The sequence below is a fragment of the Cydia amplana genome, chromosome Z (genome assembly GCF_948474715.1).
Source record: "Cydia amplana chromosome Z, ilCydAmpl1.1, whole genome shotgun sequence".
In the NCBI taxonomy this organism is placed as follows: domain Eukaryota; kingdom Metazoa; phylum Arthropoda; class Insecta; order Lepidoptera; family Tortricidae; genus Cydia; species Cydia amplana.
The window spans coordinates 5,679,362-5,700,561 of NC_086096.1; the positions used below are offsets into that span (position 1 = coordinate 5,679,362).

Consider the following 21,200-nt stretch of genomic DNA (forward strand, 5'->3'; position numbering starts at 1 on the left):
GCCGAGGTGACGGGGTCCGGCTTATTGCCGAGAACATTCGTGACGGGTCGAGGACTTTAGTCTTCTTACTTATAGTCTCCATAATCTAGTTTTTACAAGGTAGAAGCACCATACGCCGGCTGTCCGTCGTGAACTGATGTTGATGTCGTGAGTTTACAGCCTGAGAAATCATTTTATTAAGTTACTTTTTCATAAAGTTTAGGTTCAGTGCGTACCTTATCTCTCTAGCCCGATACCTATTCTTAAACTCGGACTTGATAGTGACAAGGTACGAAATACCCATATTTAATTCGCCTCTAAGGGGTTTGGAGTTGATTTTCTTAAAAACACTGTTAAAACAGGTATCGGGCAAAAAAGCTTTGATCGCCAGTCTACGATTTTTATTCACCTATTTGTAAAATATACATACAGTATTATCGGGTAATAATATAAGCAATAGCGCTACAACAGCTCAATTACAGTCATCCAAGTCGGCTATAAACCCAGATTATTACCACCCGTTAAATTTAGATTTGATTAATGTTAGTAAACATATCAGGGAGACAATCAAAGAGTGCAGGAAGTTCATTGCTAAGTTCAGAAGGTTGGTGGCATTTAGTGAGTGCCAGGGATCGACGGGAATCCGGGAGCTGGACTCGTTTGTTTACTCCCAGCGCCCGCGCATCAGAATCATTCCCGCGACCTTGAACAACGACCAGCTCTTCTTAATGTTGTTTAGCTTTATAAATGATGAATGTGCTACAAGTGGTTCCGCAGAGACTCAGTCGGGCGGTGAACCTAAAGAAACCGATCCCGCGTCGCTGCACATCTCTGAACCGGACTGAAAAGGGTTTCGCCAAAAACTTTTTGGTCAAAACAAATAAAAGAGAACTGCGGACGGGAAGGCGGGCGTGTCTATAAAAGGCCGAGAGGGGGGGGCGCGCGGGGGTGGTAACACGATCCGCGCGCTCCAGCCGGCCGGCCGCCCTGGAGCCGGCGCGGGCGCCGCGCGGCCCGCGGGGGAGGGGCGAGCAGCGCTCGCGCGCTGTCCAGCCCGCCCGCTCTCACTAGTCGAACGGTGCCCGACCGGTAACGTAGCGCCGACTGCCGAGTGCCGACCGATCCCGACCAGCGACAATGTCCGCCGTGGCGAAGTCCTCAAAGTACACCTACCGCAGCAGCGGTGGGGGCACCACCGACGTGAACATCGAGTATACCGCCGACCTGAGTGCTCTCTCCAGGCTGGAGGTACAGCCCGTTTACCAACCAGTGCAGTGCTGTGATAGTGTTTGCGGATACTATAATGTTGTATTTTTCAGGACAAGATCCGTCTCCTCCAAGATGATCTGGAATCCGAAAGGGAGCTGCGTCAGAGGGTAAGAGCGGCCGAAACGTGATCCGCGCGCGCGCGGCCAAAGCGGGCGCGCGCGCAGTGGGCGGGGCGGCTCTATTAATAAGCCGCCCTCGTTCGCAAGCTTTGCACCCTTGGAAAATCGCGCCACCCTCGGTGCCCCGCCCAGCTAACGTGTACTAACGGATTTTGTGCTTTTTTTTAACATAAGTACTTAAATCTTAAAGTGTGACTAAGTGTCTTGAAAAGTGCTTTGGATATGAGTAACATTTGGAAGTGAGTTCAATATCATCGGTACCTCATCATATCTCGTCATCGGATCGGTTTGCGCTATCTATTTTTGAATGCTGCAGTGAACTGCTCGCGTAACTCCTGCGCTGTGTGAACCGCGGATAAAAATAGACGTAGCGAAAGCATTCTCACAAATCTCTACTTCTCGCTCGAGACACTTTTGAAACTGGGCCAAATGATGTTCGGAGAATGCCACAATATTTAAATGTAATAATAGACTGACAAAAATATCCGACTTAGTCATAGCGACAGTCTTTATAAATTCTACGAAGTGCGTTATATGTACGTAACGTTATATAATTCTTAATAACTATATCATTAATGAATTGATTCGTATATTTTTGTTAGTTTGACTTTACCGGTTCTTTATTAATACGGGAAACCCATTATGATTAATTTAATATTTTCATGTAGGTATTATACATAAATAATTCTCATGAAAACTTTCGAAATCAGCTCTTGTTACCATGGACTAATCACAGTTTTCATTATAGTTCGAAATGTAAATTTTCTTCATTTTCATGTTTTCATAATATTCGTCATGTTTGCCAATTACTTCCCTGCATTACTAACTGTACTAAAGTATATATATGTGGTGAATATTCAGGTTATACAAAGAACAAGATATCATTCGCACCTTCTTTCATGTAACAGATCGAGAGGGAAAAGGCAGATTTGAGCGTGCAAGTCATCCAACTGTCCGAGAGGCTGGAGGAAGCTGAAGGCGGAGCTGAGAGTCAGGTAAATAAAAAACAATATTCACCATAGGTTATCATAAACTGTTTACTAGCTAATGTTCAACAAACCATAAACCATGAAGATACTGAAACGGACAACAAACTAAAAGTCAAAGAAGACGCCAATGAACTCGGAAGCAAACGTAAAAACAGAAAATGGGACGATTAAAAATATTTACTTTCTAAAGTAAGTGTTGACTGGAATAACAAGAAAAACTATTTACAAGCATAAGACGAAGATTTAAAAGAAAGAAAACATACAGTCTGAAGACTAAGACAGTTCATAAGAAACGAAGACATCCCGGTTGCCGCTGTATATTACCGCCTACGTGAATTGTGGTGTCACGCAATTATTAGTATACTATTGGTATGCTAATAATTTCGTCAAAAACTTATGTATTTATGCGCTGCGATATTTCATTCTGCAAATGCGATATTGTTATTGCTTGGCGATATAATTTCTTTTAATTTTCAGGTCACACAGGAAATCAAACCTATTTTTTAAAGCTTTCGCGTATAAATAGTGGAAAGGCAAAGGACAAGAAAAGATAAAGCAGAATAATCCATATACATATTTAAATTAAGAATGTTGTCCATACAATTTTGTATATAGGTATATGAGTGTTCTATTAAGTAAATATTTACATATCTAACAGTAATCAAATAACTCTTACAGAACATTCCTATGTGAACACCCACATAATGATTAGAATTAAAAAAATAGGCAACCTTTATGCCTTTCCACTTTTTAACCTGACGAAGGATTAATGACAGTATTAAGACTACGTGCATACATTCTACTCCATAATTATAGAAGTATATATTATAATCTTAATTCAATAAAAAATACCTAATTAAACTTCCAACAAATCTGCCTACATAAATTACAAAAACAAAACTGGCCCCAAAAACCTTTTTTTTATTACTGATACTTCAAACAAGTCGTAAATAGGTATGTACATATTTTAATGTTTACAAGTTTCTCAAGAAAAGTTCCTAATAGCAAATAGAGTGCAGTGTATGTGCCAAGTCTTCGCTGTTTCAATACACCCGTAACTTAAGGGTGTATTTTGAAATGGACCTGTACATTTTCAGTTCGAGATCAACAGGAAACGCGACACCGAGTTGACCAAGCTCCGCAAACTATTGGAAGATGTCCACCTGGAGTCGGAAGAGACGGCGCATCTCCTCAAGAGGAAGCACCAGGAGATCGTGGTCGACTTCCAGGAACAAATCGACCAGCTTACCAAAGGCAAAGCCAGGTGAGGAAACACTCTTGACGATTTAGTGTATCATCACAGAAATCAGAGTGCGCATTTGTACCATTTCTATTCTATTTATAGAATGCAAATGCATAATCTTTTTTCAAAAACCTGATGATCATTTATTCTTCTTCTATAACACATCCCGATTTCATTGTGCCTTAACCGCATGTTGTGTCCATTGTATAGATTAAGTTCCTATTGCCGTGCGAATATGCGAGCTAAGCGATTTTTCATGCAATCATCCTTTATAATACAGAACACTCAAATACAAGCGTTTCCGAAAACAGAATAAAGCCATTGACCGGCGTGGGAGTAAAACCTAGTTAGTGCCAAAATTTAAATTTAATGAGGTTGTAGAAAGAAACATACTCGAGTTTGGTTCTTGTTAGGTTTTACTTTAGTACTTACCTACAATAGCCACGAGTACAATAGGAAATTATCAAATTCTACTGTCACGAAAATTATACATTAACTAAAACTATTCGTTTATATACTTGGTCAACCAGATCTTGACAGTAGAAAAAGGCGGCAAATTTGAAAAATGTAGGCGCGAAGGGATACCGTCCCATTGAAAATTTGAATTTCGCGCCTTTTTTACTGACAAGATTTGGTTGACCAGCTATAGAAATGTTTCGACGTCGCAAATATCAGAGTGACATGATAAAATTCACATGTAATACGGAAGCGGCTTGTATTTGTGTAGTTTCGAACGTCCACTGCATGGTCTTATTTCTTTGCCGGCAGAGCCGAGAAGGAGAAGTCCAAGTTCCAGGCTGAAGTGTACGAGCTGTTGGCCCAAGTGGAGAACGTGAGCAAGGAGAAGATCACCGTGGTGAAACAGTGCGAGAGGCTCGAGGTGTCCATCAGCGAGCTGCACATCAAGATCGAGGAGCTGAACCGCACCATCGTCGACATCACCTCCCACAAGCAGCGCCTCTCCCAGGAGAATGTTGAACTCATCAAGGAAGTTCAGGACCTTAAGGTGTGTATTCTATTTACCTATTATACAATTTTGACAATTTTTCATCGACTGTTGACTTGTGGAAGACAAGTCAATACTAAATTGTTTGTTACAGAGCAAACTTAACCAAACCTAATGATGAAGATAAAAAAATGTTTTTTTTTTAATAAATTCAGTTTGAAGCCGTAGCAACATTTGAAAACGAATGTTAATTCTACATCTCACTGACCTTGGCCAGGAGGAGTACCAGCTGTAACTTTTAACGCACCTCAGTTTTCACTTCATACAATAATACAATCATCCAAAAAGGTACAACCAATTCAATCGAACTCGCACTCGCACTGTCTAAATGCGCCTTAAAAGTGTCAGATTGGCAGTTTTCCTAACATTAACCTGTACGTTTTCAGGTGAACATCGAGAATGTGGTGTACCTGAAGAGCCAGCTGGCCAGCCAGCTCGAGGACGCGCGCCGCCGCCTCGAAGATGAAGACAGGAGGCGCTCTCTGCTTGAAGCCACTCTGCACCAGGTACTTCACTCATTAAGTAGTAGTATGTAGTAGTAAACTCTTTATTGTACAAAAAGACATTAAAAATAACAAAAAATCTAATTAACTATTTAGTATTCGGTAATGAGTCGATCAAATAAGTGTGATTGTGTAATTTTTGCTTCCTCCCCACAGAGGAGAGACCCTATGGGCTTAAATTTTCTGCATATTAAAGCATAATAATGTGTTGTAGTATTTCAGCCGTGAAAACGTAACTGGCTAACTGCATTTATGTATAATTCATTTTCCCGAACAAGTTACAACCTTCTTGCGGCTGTAAACTCCGCAATTGTGCTCAATAAAAAAAACAATGACCTACAAAATGTGTAAAAAACAAATATGTATATTTTTTAAGATATTATTTTCGTTTCTCGGAAAGATGCAATGCAACACAGCGGCAATTACAACAAAACAGAGTAAACGCTAGACGACTTTGAAATGAAGTCGAGAAATTTTTCGCTGTCTGAAAACGATCAATTTCATAAATTTTCATATTTATCAAGAACTAAGAAATAGAACGCATATGTTAGGGGTTAAAATTGAGACGTATTGTTTAAAAAATACCAAATGTTTGGTTAGGTATACACTTATTTTTCTTTTATAACCTAAGCAGTTCAAAAAAGCGGCCAAGTGCGAGTCGGACTCGCCCATGAAGGGTTCCGTATTTAGGCGATTTATGACGTATTAAAAAAAACTACTTGCTAGATCTCGTTCAAACCAATTTTCGGTGGAAGTTTACATGGTAATGTACATCATATATTTTTTTTAGTTTTATCATTCGCTTATTTTAGAAGTTACAGGGGGGGGGACACACATTTTACCACTTTGGAAGTGTCTCTCGCGCAAACTATTCAGTTTAGAAAAAAATGATATTAGAAACCTCAATATCATTTTTGAAGACCTATCCATAGATACCCCACACGTATGGGTTTGATGAAAAAAAAAATGTTGAGTTTCAGTTCGAAGTATGGGGAACCCCAAAAATTTATTGTTTTTTTTCTATTTTTGTGTGAAAATCTTAATGCGGTTCACAGAATACATCTACTTACCAAGTTTCAACAGTATAGTTCTTATAGTTTCGGAGAAAAGTGGCTGTGACATACGGACGGACAGACAGACGGACAGACGGACAGACAGACAGACATGACGAATCTATAAGGGTTCCGTTTTTTGCCATTTGGCTACGGAACCCTAAAAAGACAAAGTACTTAGTATGACATTCTTATATTGACCCGTGTTTGTTTTTGAATCAGGTTGAGATCGACCTGGAGTCCGTCCGCGTGCAACTGGAGGAGGAATCCGAAGCGCGCCTGGACCTCGAGCGCCAGCTGGTCAAGTCCAACGGCGAGGTCCAGCACTGGAGGTCCAAGTTCGAGGCGGAGGCCTCCGCCCGCGCCGAGGAGATCGAGGAGCTCCGGCGCAAGTACTCCATCCGCATCCAGGAGCAGGAGGAACAGATCGAGACCCTCATCGTCAAGATCAACAATGTTGAGAAGCAGAAGTCGCGCCTGCAGAGCGAGGTGAGGGGTCATTGTTATGTTCGTTCAATTGAAGTAAAGTAGGTGATGAAATGAACTATCGCCTGCGGTATTTCCGGACCGATACGACCTTCAAACCTTCAAGAAAAGAGCGTACTCCCATCTTAAAGGCCGGCAACGCGCTTGCAACCCTTGGGTGTCCATGGGCGGCGGTAATCGCTTACCATCAGGTGATCCGTCTGCTCGTTTGCCTCCTATATCATAAAAAAAAAGTAGGTAACTATGGCTGGTCAAGCAAATCTTGTCAGTAAAAAAGGCGCGAAATTCAAATTTTCTATGGGACGATATGCCTTCGAGCGATTAAAATGTAGAGTTATTCAAATTTGCCGCCTTTTTCTACTGACAAGATCTGCTTGACCAAGTTTATCTTTCTAAATCCCAGCATCGTTTTTGCAGTTTTTAATTTTGAACCTTTTATTTCATTAAAGTAAAAAATCGAATAGATTTTTTTTTTGTTTTAAAAAGACATTGGGACTTAGGAGACTATATATTTTACTAACACATGGTGATGGTGAACCAAGAATTCTTAGGAAAATATCAATTATTTTTATATTAGTGAAATAAAGTCCTGCCTGTTTTCGGAAATATAATCGGTGATTATTATGATTGGTGTAATTCTGTATCCGTGTGAATATTGAATTTTTCATACGATCAAGTTTAAAGCTCTGATTTTGATAGTAGTTTGACTTGATAAAAGTTGTAGTAGTAGCGATAAAACCTGAGTTATAAACTAAGGGCCGGTATAGACGGACTGCAAACCGACCAACTTGTATGGGAACTGCCGACGTTGCAGTCGGCGTCAGTCAGCGTGCAGTTCCCATGCAAATTGTCTATATCGGCCCTTGGCGAAGATTCTAAAAAAACAATAATTTAGTTTAGACGACTGTGACAAAATCTCATCGGATTAGTATACTGACCATTCCGTCCCCAGGTGGAGGTGCTGATCATCGACCTCGAGAAGGCCAACGGCACCGCTCGGGAGCTGCAGAAGCGCACCGAGCAGCTGGAGCGCGTGAACATCGAGATCAAGTCGCGCCTGGAGGAGACGGTGCAGCTGTACGAGGTGTCGCAGCGGGACCTGCGCAACAAGCAGACCGAGCTGCAGCGCGTGTCGCACGAGCTCGACAAGACCAGGGAGCAGAAGGACGTGCTGGCGCGCGAGAACAAGAAACTGTGCGGTGAGTTACACGACCTGCCACTATGAGATCAAGTCGCGCCTGGAGGAGACGGTGCAGCTGTACGAGGTGTCGCAGCGGGACCTGCGCAACAAGCAGACCGAGCTGCAGCGCGTGTCGCACGAGCTCGACAAGACCAGGGAGCAGAAGGACGTGCTGGCGCGCGAGAACAAGAAACTGTGCGGTGAGTTACACGACCTGCCACTATGCCGCCGGTTAAAGTGGCCACTTATAAATGGAACTGCCATCCCACTGCGGTCTACGAAGACAACTACGGCTACGGCTATAAATTTCTACCAGCCAATCAAGGCTCGGCCACGACATTGAGCGACTTGCGATGGCGGCAGTGATAGGTTTTAGCGAGACACCGCGATCGGACCTTTCGTTCACACCTATGGTTGTCGCTGCCGCCGTCGCCAGTTGCGTAATGTCGTCGCGGAGCTGTCAGGAACATTCGCTGTTTGAACTGCCTGTCATTGGCGTCTATCTATGCTATTTTGAAATAACTCTTTGAACGCCACGCGTATCGTGCGCGGCGCGTCATTTTGAACCTTGTCGGAATGCACGAAGATTGATATTGGGCTGTAGCCGCGAGTGCCAGCTAAAGTCTTTGGCAACTAAAGAGTTAAGTTAAGAGTAGTTTCAATACGTGGTAGTCTAGCCTTTATCGTCTAATATAAAAACGCTACGTACAGTAATGGTGTGAAAATATACATAGTTCATTCCTGTCCCCTTTACTTTGTAAAATTTGTCACTCGCCAAGCCAAATTTCCTTCTAACAATCAAATCACATAGCTACACCAAGCTGTGATGACAACAGATTATGAAATCAAAACAAGAAAATAATTTGTAAGAACAAACGAACCTTACCAGTTTCCCTTCAGCCGGTCTCCGTCGCCTGACTAGCACGCTGACTTCTACTTTCTACTCGTCTCGTTTTTCAAATACCTGTAGATCAAAATAACAGTGAAAAGCTTACAAATAATTTATGTAAACAACAACAACAAATAAATAAAAGCCAAAATCATTCGTAACAAATAAAAGTTATACATTAGAAAGAAAAGTTGCATTAAGCCAAAGGAGCTGCCGGCATCTCCTACCTATAGGCACTGATATCAAGTTTTAAGTGTGTAGCTAAGTCAGCACCCCTAGCACATGATTGGCGCGACAGTCTCTCGCGGCGAGATAGTATACCCGTCTTTTTCTAACTGTTAATAAAAGAGGAATGGGTAGTCTATCTCGCCGCGAGATACTGTCGCGTCAATCATGTGCTAGGAGTCTTGACTTGGCTACACACTTAAAATTTGATATCAGTGCCTATAGGTAGGAGATTCTATAGGTAGGAGTTATATTTTTAATTGTGCATGAATTGGATGTACACACACACACACACACACATTCTAAACAAAGTCTGTTGCAACCAGTGGCGTAGCATGAACTAATCTAGCCGTGGACGAAGAAATCGCATCTGCGAGGCCCTTTTATTTCACTGCCTGGCGCGAGGCCCCTCTTGTTGCGCGAGGCCGTGGGTGACGCAATGATATTATATAACCATAGATATGTTATACTCATACTTGAGGAGCACAAAAAATACTTCCATATTTATTTCTGTGCCTACGAAGAAATCTGTTATTTTTGATTAATTTTCTTATTCCATCCGTCTTTGTCACACTGGTTGTTAAACATAAGGTCGTCTCTTTCTCTTTCGGTGTCCGGGAGCTCGTTAGCACGTGCACATTTCTCGCTTGTCCAGCCGCGACTAAAGGCAACTTGTCCAATTTGTCGCAAGGTAAGCGCTTCAATTTTGGAACGCCTATAACCTATCTTGAGTTATAAATCATTGGGGTGACGGCCCACTTCGCCCACGCCTTGCTACGCCACTGACTTGCACCGTTGTGTGACGTGACGTTCCCATTGCAGACGAGTTGCACGACGCCCGCTCCACCGTGACCGAGTTGACCCGCCGTCTCCACGAGCTCGAGATCGAGCTGCGCCGTCTCGAGAACGAGCGTGAGGAACTCACTGCCGCCTACAAGGAAGCCGAGGCCGTGAGTATCATCTAACCCAGGGGTCTCCCAGGGGTCATACCCGGTCCGGAATAGTTCCAATTAGACTTATATAAATTTAATTTTTAACAAGCAGAAGCGTCTGCGACCGATGCTATTAAGCTTAGAATAAATTTAAAAGTGGAAAAATTACTGCCTTGTGTGAGACTTGAACTCACGGCCTGAATGCCACGTCTGGGCCTGGGCCACGGCTGGGTGCTGGATGGCCAGAGGCCGTGAGTTCAAGTCTCATCCAAGACAGTAATTTTTCCACTTTTAAATTTATTCTAGACTTATATCGACCGGGATATGAACCGTCATTACATTTTGTATTGTTTACGAGCTCCCGATATTTCGACGCAGTCAACGCAGTCGATATGAGTCTAGTGAAACTAAGGGCTCATTTAGACGGGGCGAGAACTCGTATGCGAGTTTGATTACATTGCGTCGTTTGATCGGTCGGCCGAATTGATGTAACCTCAATGGTCCGCAATGTAACTAAAATCGTATGCGAGTTCGCGCGCCGTCTAAATCAGACCTAACCGTGAATCATTCAAAACTGTTATACATAGTTCGAATTGTTCCAAAGAAAGGAAAACGGATAGGACTTAGGGCTATAGCATGGTATAATAATATACTCCGCCTGGTACTCTCTTCCGACTTGACCTTGACCACGTGACTGACACAAGCCTACGTCATCATGCGACAGCGCTATATGATAATATGCGATAGCGCTATATAAAGTGGCAATGTTATTGTGACGTAGGCTTGTATCACTCTGGGAAGAGAAGACCATGTTTTAGACTATGGGCTATAGGCAGGCGTGTCTCACTCCGCGATTTCATCGCTTTGCTACAGGTAGCTAAAAGTACATCCGTTCGGCCCCAATTTTGGGGAAAGTCATAAGCCGCGCGTGGCGCTGTCGCCACCTAGCGGCCATATCTGTGCTGATCGTAACAGACGCGTTTTGTTAGAGAGTGAGTCTCCTGTGCTTAGTACTATTATTTATTCTGTGCTATAGGACGAAAATTGCTATCAATATTTTGTAGGGAATTAGACAATGAAATTGACAGCTAATTTATAATAGCGACTTAGTACACGGCTAACGATAGCTTGGCGGCAGTCACAAATTGCTACATCACTCGTCGCTGCCAGGTTTCCTACCTTGTTCTTTAGTTATTTATACGCACGTCGAGATAAATACCAAGAGGCCTAGTTATTAAATGTTAGTAGTATAAATGTTCTCATTTTCACTTGTAGCCTAACCAGAAATATAGGTACTACTTGTTAGAGCGTTTTCAGATTGTCTGATCCGAAATCGAAGGCGGATACAACAAGTAAAAATATTAAAAGCGCGTTTTTATGTTTATTTGTTCACTGTTTAAATGTTTATTATTTAAAAGATGAGCTTAAACCAAAAAAGAAGGACTTGATGTCATAGGGCACTCTCTAGCAGCTGCTTTTCTCCAAGGATCATCAGACATCCGATATCAGGGGCCAGTATCTCAAAAGCTTGTAACTTGTAATATGCTTGTAATACAAGTGGAAGTCCCTTTCTAACAAAGGCTGTCAAAAAGTGACATCCGCTTGTATTACAAGTTACAAGCTTTTGAGAAACGGGCCCCTGGTTGGACATGAAAACACTCTTAGTCGGACGTCGGACCAAGTTGTTTCTGCTCCGACTTTAATAGATCAAATTTCTACTGAGTCACCTCGACATTTGTCCACAGTAATCTACAGCCGCATCCCTATATCAAACTTTATCGTTATACTTAAGACAAATTATTATATTCGCATTGCTAAATACTAATGGTACACGGAATTCATGAATTCGCAAAGCATAATTATGGATATTTTATCATCGTAAAGGGCCTTGGAGGATATAATCAAACGGAGACGCCATGTCTGTAATTTTCTGTACAAAACAGTCTGCCGATTTTTGCGGGGGAGGGGAACGTCAAATGTATGCGTAACGTAAAAATAGCCATGTCAGATAAACGTCAGTCCATACATTGTGTATGACCGTTGGCCGCCTATTTTCGACAGAGGGGAAAGCCTGTTAATGGCTACTCCGTTTAGTTGTATCCTCCAAGTAAAGGGCCATACAAATGTGATATCCAAAAATGTCTACTGATATTTGAACATTTTGAACCTATAGTGTTAGGAATAAATGTCATATTGCTTACTTTAAAAATTAAATGGAACAAAACAAATGCTACTCTGCTCCAATTAAATATGATTTAAGTTTCATCGAACTGAATAAGAACATATTATAGGTTGGACCGTGAGCTTTATGGCTCATTTAGACGGCGCGCGATCTCGTATACGATTTTAGTTACATTGCGGACCATTGAGGTTACATCAATTTAGCCAATAGATCAAATAACGCAATGTAATTAAACTCGCATGCGAGATCTCGCACCGTGTAAATGTGCCCTAGGGCTTATTGAAACGGTGCGAGAACTCGCATGCGAGTTTCAGTACATTGCGGGTTTTGATCGGTCGGTTGAATTGGACGTAACCAACACTCCGCAATGTAACTAAAATCGCATGCGAGTTCGCGCGCCGTCTAAATCAGCCCTTATGGAGAATGAGTAATTTAGTATTTTGGCAAACTATTTAGACAGTAAACATGGCTCCTGGTGATTTCTGAAACCCACGCGGACATTTACACCACTAACTAATGTACGCTTGTGGCCAGACCCATGATTAATGATTCCACGTTTCAAGCAAACATTAGTTGAAACTAATATATGATCTTATGACTTCAAGAGTTGATATTTAGTGCCATTAATAACGATACTGCCATAGTTCGACCTGCCATAATCGCACGTGTATTTAGAAACATTAATGAAATGAAATGAAATTGTTATATTCCAGAAATATAAATAGGTAGTAGTTCATAAATTCTACTACGTACCTAATCGGTAAAAGTATTTATATATTCAAATGTGCCTCTAAAACAATGATTTTCATGCAATATTCTGCACTAAGTATATGTAGGTAACCAAATATAATAAAATTAGGAAAAGAGCCTGGTCAATGGCGACGGATGATTATAACTCAACGGGGAACTATGAAACTTCAAACTTTAGTATTCCACCTGTCCAATTTCTTGGTCCAATGTCATTGCGTCTCACTCTCTCACTAAGCAAAATGTGAGACGCAAATACACATTAAACTAATAAATTGGACAGGTTCCATACCACCCTAATAAAAGTTTTAGTGCAACCGACCTCAACAAAGAATTTCCTGTAGCTCTTACCGCAATGTATTGAAGGTCTATTTTGTGTGATCAGGGCCGCAAGGCTGAGGAGCAGCGTGCGCAGAGGCTGACCGCCGAGCTCGGCCAGTTCCGCCACGAGGCCGAGCGCCGCCTGCAGGAAAAGGACGAGGAGATCGAAGCCATCCGGTAAGCCCTTGGATAGAATGAGATAGGGAATCATCAGTTAGTTGTCCTGGGCATTTTTCACAAATCGACAGCCTTTGTGCCTATTTTGCGAGAAATACGGTTTAGCGCTACTCTAACCACCCCAGCTTGTCCTAGCAGTCTTCAGGTTGGTATATAACTGGTTCCTCTATTGTGCGTGCACGGATGCCCTAGTTACTGTATTCCTGTACAGAGAATCATATCAAGCTGGTTCAAAGATAGGCAGAAAGGTATTGGTTTGATGTTAAGATCGAGGTTGGAAATGTGGGAAGGGAGAGAGGAAACATATATTATGACTGGTTTTACGAGTACAAAGGTCAAAGCTATAGAAACATATCTGCTGTAGATTATTTTTGTTGTGACTCTAAACATTATAAGCTACCAGGATACTTAATATTCTAATGTTACCATAGATTTTAAATATTAGCACACAGAAATATGGGAAACAAAGATATAATCAAGAAATAATAGAAATCAGAAAGCTTACGAGAGTGCCGGTATCGGTTGTGCCCCATGCTGAACTCGTAGAAAGTAGACTACGAACATTTACACGGAACACTAGCCCTCTGTACCAGACGGGAGCCAACTCGGAACTAAGGGCTTCGTCTCTCAATAACCCTCCCTCCCCGATGACTGACGCCTGTCACCTGAGCATGCAGCCATCATCCATGACACACTTATCTTATTGGGGTACAGCCAATAAACATATAAATCGAACCAATACATCAAATACCCAACATAATTAATGCAGCGACCGTCCTCTCGAATAAGATATCAATAATGTTAGGAAATAACATGAATTAGCCATTAATTATTAGAATATTTCCGGTACAAACCTAAAAGCGACTCGGTAGAATTTATTTCTAATTATTGGCACGAATACCATTTATATTTAACAAGACGTCCTATTGGTGCACAAAATAGGTGATCACATTAGCATTTTGGCACATCGTTGCCGATTAATTTGTACAAAAGACGTCGCCGAGTAGCTCGCGGACCTAATTTTACGACCTCGGCCTCTGTGGACGCACGGCTCTCGATAACTCAACTCACTCATCGGTAACCGACGATTGATCCACTATTGCTCAACTATGCCGCCGGTTAAAGTGGCCACTTATAAATGGAACCGCCCTCCCACTGCTGTCTACGAAGACAACTATGGCTACGGCATAAATTTCTACCAGCCAATGATAGATTACATCTCCGACAAGGAGCACGGGGTCGCGAGTAAGCCGCCGCACTTGCCGTGGAACAACGAGAGGGGGTTGGAGAAATATCGGTTCGACAAACCGGTGCAGCCGTATTCCAGCGAAGACGTCTCCAGGTTATCTAAGGAAATTTCGGAGCAAGCGAAGCGTGACCTCAACAAATTTGATATATCGAAGCGGGCGCCGTTCACGTGTGTGGCCACGGCGGCGGCGGCAAACGTCACAAAGCACGTTGGTGTGGAAAGTGTTAGTGTAAAAGCGAAGAAGACTAAAGTTAACAGGGAAAAGTTTAAGGCCGAGAGGCAGAAACAGAGAATGGAGGAGATCGAGAAGGAGTTAGAGCTTTATGACAAGCAGAAGAACGTCGGTGCTGAATTGAAAGGTAAAGCATTGATGTACAGAGGCAAATCAGCTAAATCTATCGCACAGACCCTGTTAGATGAAAGCAGGCAGAATGTGGCGAATGCGTACGTACGAAAAATGGATACTCAAGCGAGAAAATCTCAGATCGATCGGAATTTTAATAGAGTCAAGAAAAGTATAATGTCAGAGAGTGAAGTGTCCAGTATGGCTAGAAATCATGTAGAAAGCATGTGTGAAGAAACGGTGAGGTGCGTCCGACGCTCGGTGTCCCCCCCGCCAAGGACACGTCTCGTTATGGTTCATCAAGAGATACCTATTATAGACGACTCGTATTTGAAACCTTTGAGTGAGCTTAAGGAAACCTTGAGGCAGTTCGAGCACTTAAATACGAGCATCATGATTGACACAAGGTGAATACTGAATGACTTTGTTAATAAAGAGTTGAGTCATGTGTAGATGTACATATAATAGAGTTTAGTTCGGAATTCTAAGCTTTCAATCACACTCACGATAATGTGAATTTCATAGTGAGGAAGAGCAGTATAGTTATTGCAAATCTTTGTCATTAGGCGATCGAATATTTTTTTAGGTACCTATACAAAACATATCGTTCAACACGCCGTTGTTTCGCAACTTATTCAATTCATCTTTATTGTAAAATTGTGTGTTAAGCAAGCAGTATTTAGATATAGATTTATTTATTTCATAAAATGAAATTACAATATAAATTATTTTACACTAATCTATACGAATTTATATTATGATCGTCAAGTAGGAAAATAACAATTGATTATAATTATACAAATGTCAAGCAATACATAATTTAAAAACCAATATCTGGGTGACCGAGCTTCGCTCGGAAAACATATAAGTCGAAAATGCGCGTTTTCCTAGAGATAAGACCTAGCTAGATCGATTTTTCGCCCCCGAAAACCCCTATATAGCAAATTACATCGAAATCGTTAGAGCCGTTTCCGAGATCCCCGAAATATATATATAAATAAATAAATATATATATAAATAAACAAGAATTGCTCGTTTAAAGGTATAAGATTATAATCAATCGATTAATTAACTAAATTATTAACAATGTCAAATAAATATTACGCCAACTGTTGGAAAAGGTGACGAGAACCCATCTTATTAAACCAATGTACCTTCCAGCAAGCAGACCAGCATCGAGATCGAGCAGCTGAACGCGCGCGTGGTGGAGGCCGAGACGAAGCTGAAGACCGAGGTGACCCGCATCAAGAAGAAGCTGCAGATCCAGATCACCGAGCTGGAGCTGTCCCTGGACGTGGCCAACAAGACCAACCTCGACCTGCAGAAGACCATCAAGAAGCAGTCGCTGCAGGTAACTAACGTCTACATACATAACGCAGAAAACTAGCCAAACTCAAACTAAACAAAGTTGACATCATGCCTACAAAGCCGTATAAAATCTATCCTGTCTCTCTTAAATAAATTATTTGTAATGGCATTATTTTGTTACATGAAATAAATTAAAACAAAGTTACTGGAGATACGAACATGGGCGTAGGCAGGTACAGGCAGGGGGGGGGGGCAGCTGCCCCCCCTGGAGTTCAAAATTTTACATACAATGCATGCCCCTCTGTGGCCTCTGCCCCCCCAGGCCTATCAATTCGCCACCCCCTAGTTCACTGGCTGGCTACGCCCTTGGATACGAATAGATTGAGGAATAGAGTAATTCGCAGCAAAAGCTAGTTGAACATTGTTTTTGAACGTCCTAAACGTCATGTTGGTGTACAACATTGAGCACCAACACAACACTGGCAAGATTTAACACGATTTGTTCGGCAGTTGACGGAGATCCAGACCCACTACGACGAAGTGCAGAGGCAGCTGCAGGTGACCCTCGACCAGTACGGAGTCGCTCAGCGCAGGATACAGTCGCTCACCGGCGAGGTCGAGGAGATCCGTGGCAACTACGAGCAGGTAACTATACCTTCCGGGGTATACACAGACAATCCAAGCTCTAGACATAGCATAGTCGCGCTACCCCCTCTGCCACACATACGGTAGCGTTAATCCATCTTCGAGTCAATCCCGTGCCGTGATTGGTCCGTGTCTTTGAACGGACCAATCACGGCACGGGATTCGCTCACCTCGTCCCCCCGCACCCCCGTATTTTTGGCAGCATCGGTTTCATGAAAGAATTGGCTTAAGCTCAGTCTAGAGGTTGGATTGTCAGTGGGGGTATATTCCCATGTGTCCCCAAGTTTTGAAGACAATCTACATACGTACGAACAATAAAACCTTGTAGGTAGTTACTGATTTGTTGACGGTATCAATTACGTCCCTAATAACTACGAGTACACATTGTTGTTGTAAAATCTGAAGTTACTCTCATAAATAATATAGTTGGTCAAACCAATTTGCCAGTAAATAAGAACCAAAAAAACTATACTCATCCTAATATTGTCATCGCTTACCGCGATAGTTACTCATGAAATAAAACTATTAAAACGGATTATATCTCGTATATTGAATTTATTCTACATCCCGACGTTTCGAACCTTTTACAGCGTTCTTGTGTTCGTATACTCATCCTTTTCTTTTGGGTGCTAGTACTAGTGTAAAACAAAGATAGTATGATTATCTATGTTTGAAATGACAGTCCTTTGACAAACTATATATTTTTCTCAAAAATGGACGGCAAAGTCGACGTTGCCGGTTAAAAAATTGGTCGCGAAGTGCGTAGTTTATGGTCAGTCAAAAAATTAAAAAGTTAAAAATATTGCAGTCTTAATTTCGGGACTGCAATGTTGCATACAAATTCCATTATTTAACGAGTTCCAAACTTTTTAAAAGTTGAAATGGCCATATCAAATGAAGGCATAGGTCCAATTAAACAGCCAAACAGATGATCAGCACTTATTATTATAATGTTGGTACCGCGACTATTTAGGTGTCTCAAATAGGTTGGCGTATTTTCAGCAGAAAAATACACTTCGTTTTTTTTTAAAGGCGGCAAAGCAAATATTTTCAATGGTTTTACTTTTTTCTGTGATAATTAGACCGTTGCTCCGGTAAATAATTTCTATTTCTTGCACCATTTTTGAGAAAAGCACTATATATGACTCGGCTGGAAGGCTACTTGCTGGCTTCGGATTCAATTAAACGGACTCCCAAGGTCGTCCGTTTAAAACGAATCCTCAGCCAGCAAGTAGCTACTTCCGAACCTCGACAATAATGTACTATTAATCCGATTTGTCGTCCAGGCCCTCCGCCAGAAGCGCGTGGTGGAGCAGTCGTACGAGGAGGCGACGCTCCGCATCAACGAGCTGACCGTCATCAACGTGAACCTGTCGAGCAGCAAGGCCAAGATCGAGCAGGAGCTGGCCGCCGTCGCGGCCGACTACGACGAGATCACACGCGAGCTGCGCGTGGCTGACGAGAGATACCAGCGCGTACAGGTGCGTTACCACCATTTTTTAGGGTTCCGTACCCAAAGGGTAAAAACGGGACCCTATTACTAAGACTCCGCTGTCCGTCCGTCCGTCCGTCCGTCCGTCCGTCTGTCAGCAGGCTGTATCTCACGAACCGTGATAGCTCCTAGATAGATAGTTAAGTGGGGCTCCCATACAACAAACGTGATTTTTGACCGAAGTTAAGCAACGTCGGGCGGGGTCAGTACTTGGATGGGTGACCGTTTTTTGCTTGTTTTGCTCTATTTTTTGTTGATGGCGCGGAACCCTCCGTGCGCGAGTCCGACTCGCACTTGGCCGATTTTTTTTATTTTCTCCTAAGATAAATGGTTAAGGAACCATTTAGTTCCAATCCAAGAACCTTATTTTTTTCTTCTAGGATACATAATCAGGTATCCTTAGACGATCGAGTACCAAGAACCCTTTGCCATTATTTGTAAATAGTGTATTTACTTAAATACTGACAGACAACGTAGGACCTTAGTGTAAATAGGACCTTCAAATTGGAAACATATAGTCCTAATGTTGTCTAGACCACTAAGAAAGGATTTCTTAAAAGTAAATTCCTATTGAAGTGATATTTAACAAAAATTTCTTACATGATATAACAAAGTTCAGTTAGGAGGATTCGTCTGTCAAGATCCGATACGTGATTCAAGCGAGTGTTCATAGTTGTTTGTCTGGGAACCATATGTGCAAGAGTGAAGTATTATTATTGATTCGCTGACTCCCTAACTCATTGTTTTTTTACAGACCGAGCTGAAGCACACCGTCGAGATCCTGCACGAGGAACAGGAGAGGATCGTCAAGATCGAAGCCGTCAAGAAGTCTCTTGAGATTGAAGTCAAGGTACACAATTTTTATGGAATTTAACCTTAAACTTATAGCATTAAATTTTGATACAGATCATAACCAGATTGCTAAGTACTGTCCTAAACCTTTGGGGATATCAAACAGATATGGTTTGTAAAGGCGCGCCATTATTCTCATTAAATCATTAAAATTGTCTTCTAACTTGTAGAATCTGTCCGTCCGCTTGGAAGAGGTGGAAACCAACGCCATCGTCGGTGGCAAGCGCATCATCAGCAAACTCGAGGCTCGCATCAAGGACATGGAGCTCGAGATCGACGAGGAGAAGAGGAGGCACGCGGAGACCATCAAGATCCTCCGCAAGAAGGAGCGCCAGCTCAAGGAGGTGGTCATACAGTGCGAGGAGGACCAGAAGAACATCTCTCTGCTCCAGGACTCGTTGGAGAAGGTCACCCAGAAGGTCAACATCTACAAGAGGCAGTTGACGGAATCGGTACGATCTTTTTACGAACTCTAGGGCTTGAATCCTGAATTTTAAACTTTACCTTGATATCCATTGTGAAAATATTATCTTGTTTGCAAATCAACCTCGATTGCTCCTTGGGTTGTATCTAAATTGAAACTGATCATTTCTAAACTTGGAGGATACAACTAAACGGAGTAGCCATTAACAGGCTTTCCCCTCTGTCGAAAATAGGCGGCCAACGGTCATACACACGTTTATCTGACATGGCTATTTTTACGTTACGCATACATTTGACGTTCCCCTCCCCCGCAAAAATCGGCAGACTGTTTTGTACAGAAAATTACAGACATGGCGTCTCCGTTTGATTATATCCTCCAAGTTTCTAAATATTATGGAGCCAGAGGATATCAAGGATGTCCGTATCAATAATTTAGAGAGGAGCTGAAGCTTCTTCTGGTGTGTAGGTTTAGTCAGATTCATCAATATCCAAGAAGTGATCACGGGGTTGGCTGGTGTTTACTGTAATGTGTCCAAAGTATGTTACGATAACCCTTTGTTCCGTTGGCAGGAGGGCATGTCCCAGCAGACCGTCACACGGGTACGACGATTCCAGCGCGAGCTGGAAGCCGCCGAGGACCGCGCCGACGTCGCCGAGAGCAACCTGTCGCTCATCCGCGCCAAGCACCGCACCTTCGTCACCACCTCCACCGTGCCCGGCTCCCAGGTCTACCTGGTCCAGGAGTCTCGCGCCCTCAGCACGGAGTAACAGCATTTCTGGCCGGTCGGGTTAAGCCTAGTCGTTTAATGTTTTATAGGGTAACAGATGGCGTTAGTAGCGTGCCGGGACGGCGAGCGATACTGATTTGACAGCTTGCGAGACTTGTCTACCGTGTGATAACGTGATCCTCTATGAAGTGAGATTGCCGGCGGGGCGCCCGCCTCGTACTAACGCCACCTGTCGTCCGCAGGACAGGGACGCGCGCTCCGCGCCTGCGCTCGCCCTAATGTGTCTCAGCACCAACATAGCCATGCGCTGACCGCCCGTCCCTAGATTTTTAAAATTTTGCTAAATAATACCAAATAAAGGAACCAAATTTCAATGAAAGCTTTTTTTTTCACTATTTTTCTAATATAAGGATACCGGCAACACGCGCTACGCGCGGTAGTTTAATGTAAATGGATTATTTTATATTATTATTTATTAATGGTGCTTTGCCTATACGTTTGTAACTGTAACTTGTAATATTTAAAAATAAATGCTATTTATGTTATAGAAACAAAAAAAGCAATAAAAGTTCAAAACGGCTTGGATTTTTATTTTTGTTTGGAGTTTTTACTTGTTTTTATTGAAAAACAATAGAAATAAGCTCACACGGATTAAATATAACATTTATAGCAATTCGAGTTTGTGTATATTTGGAAAAGTAATTACGGAAACGGAAATGGTCCGTTTCCTATCCCTCCCTAATTTCCCTAGTCCATAAGGGGCGACGCATATTGACAGCATCGCAGCTGCTATTTGTATTCATCAAGCCGCAACAAGAATGGGTTTTTTAGCACATTTGTGACGTCCCACGGATATAGGTG

The 21,200-nt window shown here is 42.4% G+C and overlaps 2 protein-coding genes across 2 annotated transcripts; both read left to right on the forward strand.

The window, feature by feature from the left end:
* The first annotated feature begins 1,024 nt into the window (after nt 1-1,024).
* Nucleotides 1,025-20,918, forward strand: LOC134661840 (paramyosin, long form). The gene is made up of 16 exons (XM_063518047.1): nt 1,025-1,227; nt 1,299-1,355; nt 2,276-2,362; nt 3,454-3,620; nt 4,368-4,605; nt 4,992-5,111; nt 6,383-6,649; nt 7,599-7,845; nt 9,763-9,890; nt 13,187-13,299; nt 16,053-16,242; nt 16,710-16,844; nt 18,131-18,325; nt 19,091-19,186; nt 19,359-19,640; nt 20,182-20,918. Exons 1-16 carry the CDS (start codon nt 1,117-1,119, stop codon nt 20,377-20,379), a joined length of 2,631 nt encoding a protein of 876 aa, XP_063374117.1. The 5' UTR covers nt 1,025-1,116; the 3' UTR covers nt 20,380-20,918.
* Nucleotides 14,292-15,302, forward strand: LOC134661839 (paramyosin, short form-like). Its single transcript, XM_063518046.1, has one exon. It carries the CDS (start codon nt 14,409-14,411, stop codon nt 15,300-15,302), a length of 894 nt encoding a protein of 297 aa, XP_063374116.1. The 5' UTR covers nt 14,292-14,408.
* Nucleotides 20,919-21,200: the final 282 nt, after the last annotated feature.

Excerpts from the sequence above, each read along its gene's own strand:
- LOC134661840 (XM_063518047.1), top strand. The coding sequence starts at position 1,117 with ATGTCCGCCGTGGCGAAGTCCTCAAAGTACACCTACCGCAGCAGCGGT. Across the intron at positions 7,846-9,762 it reads CGAGAACAAGAAACTGTGCG|ACGAGTTGCACGACGCCCGC; the intron begins GTGAGTTACACG and ends TTCCCATTGCAG. Across the intron at positions 19,187-19,358 it reads CTCTTGAGATTGAAGTCAAG|AATCTGTCCGTCCGCTTGGA; the intron begins GTACACAATTTT and ends TCTAACTTGTAG.
- LOC134661839 (XM_063518046.1), top strand. The coding sequence starts at position 14,409 with ATGCCGCCGGTTAAAGTGGCCACTTATAAATGGAACCGCCCTCCCACT.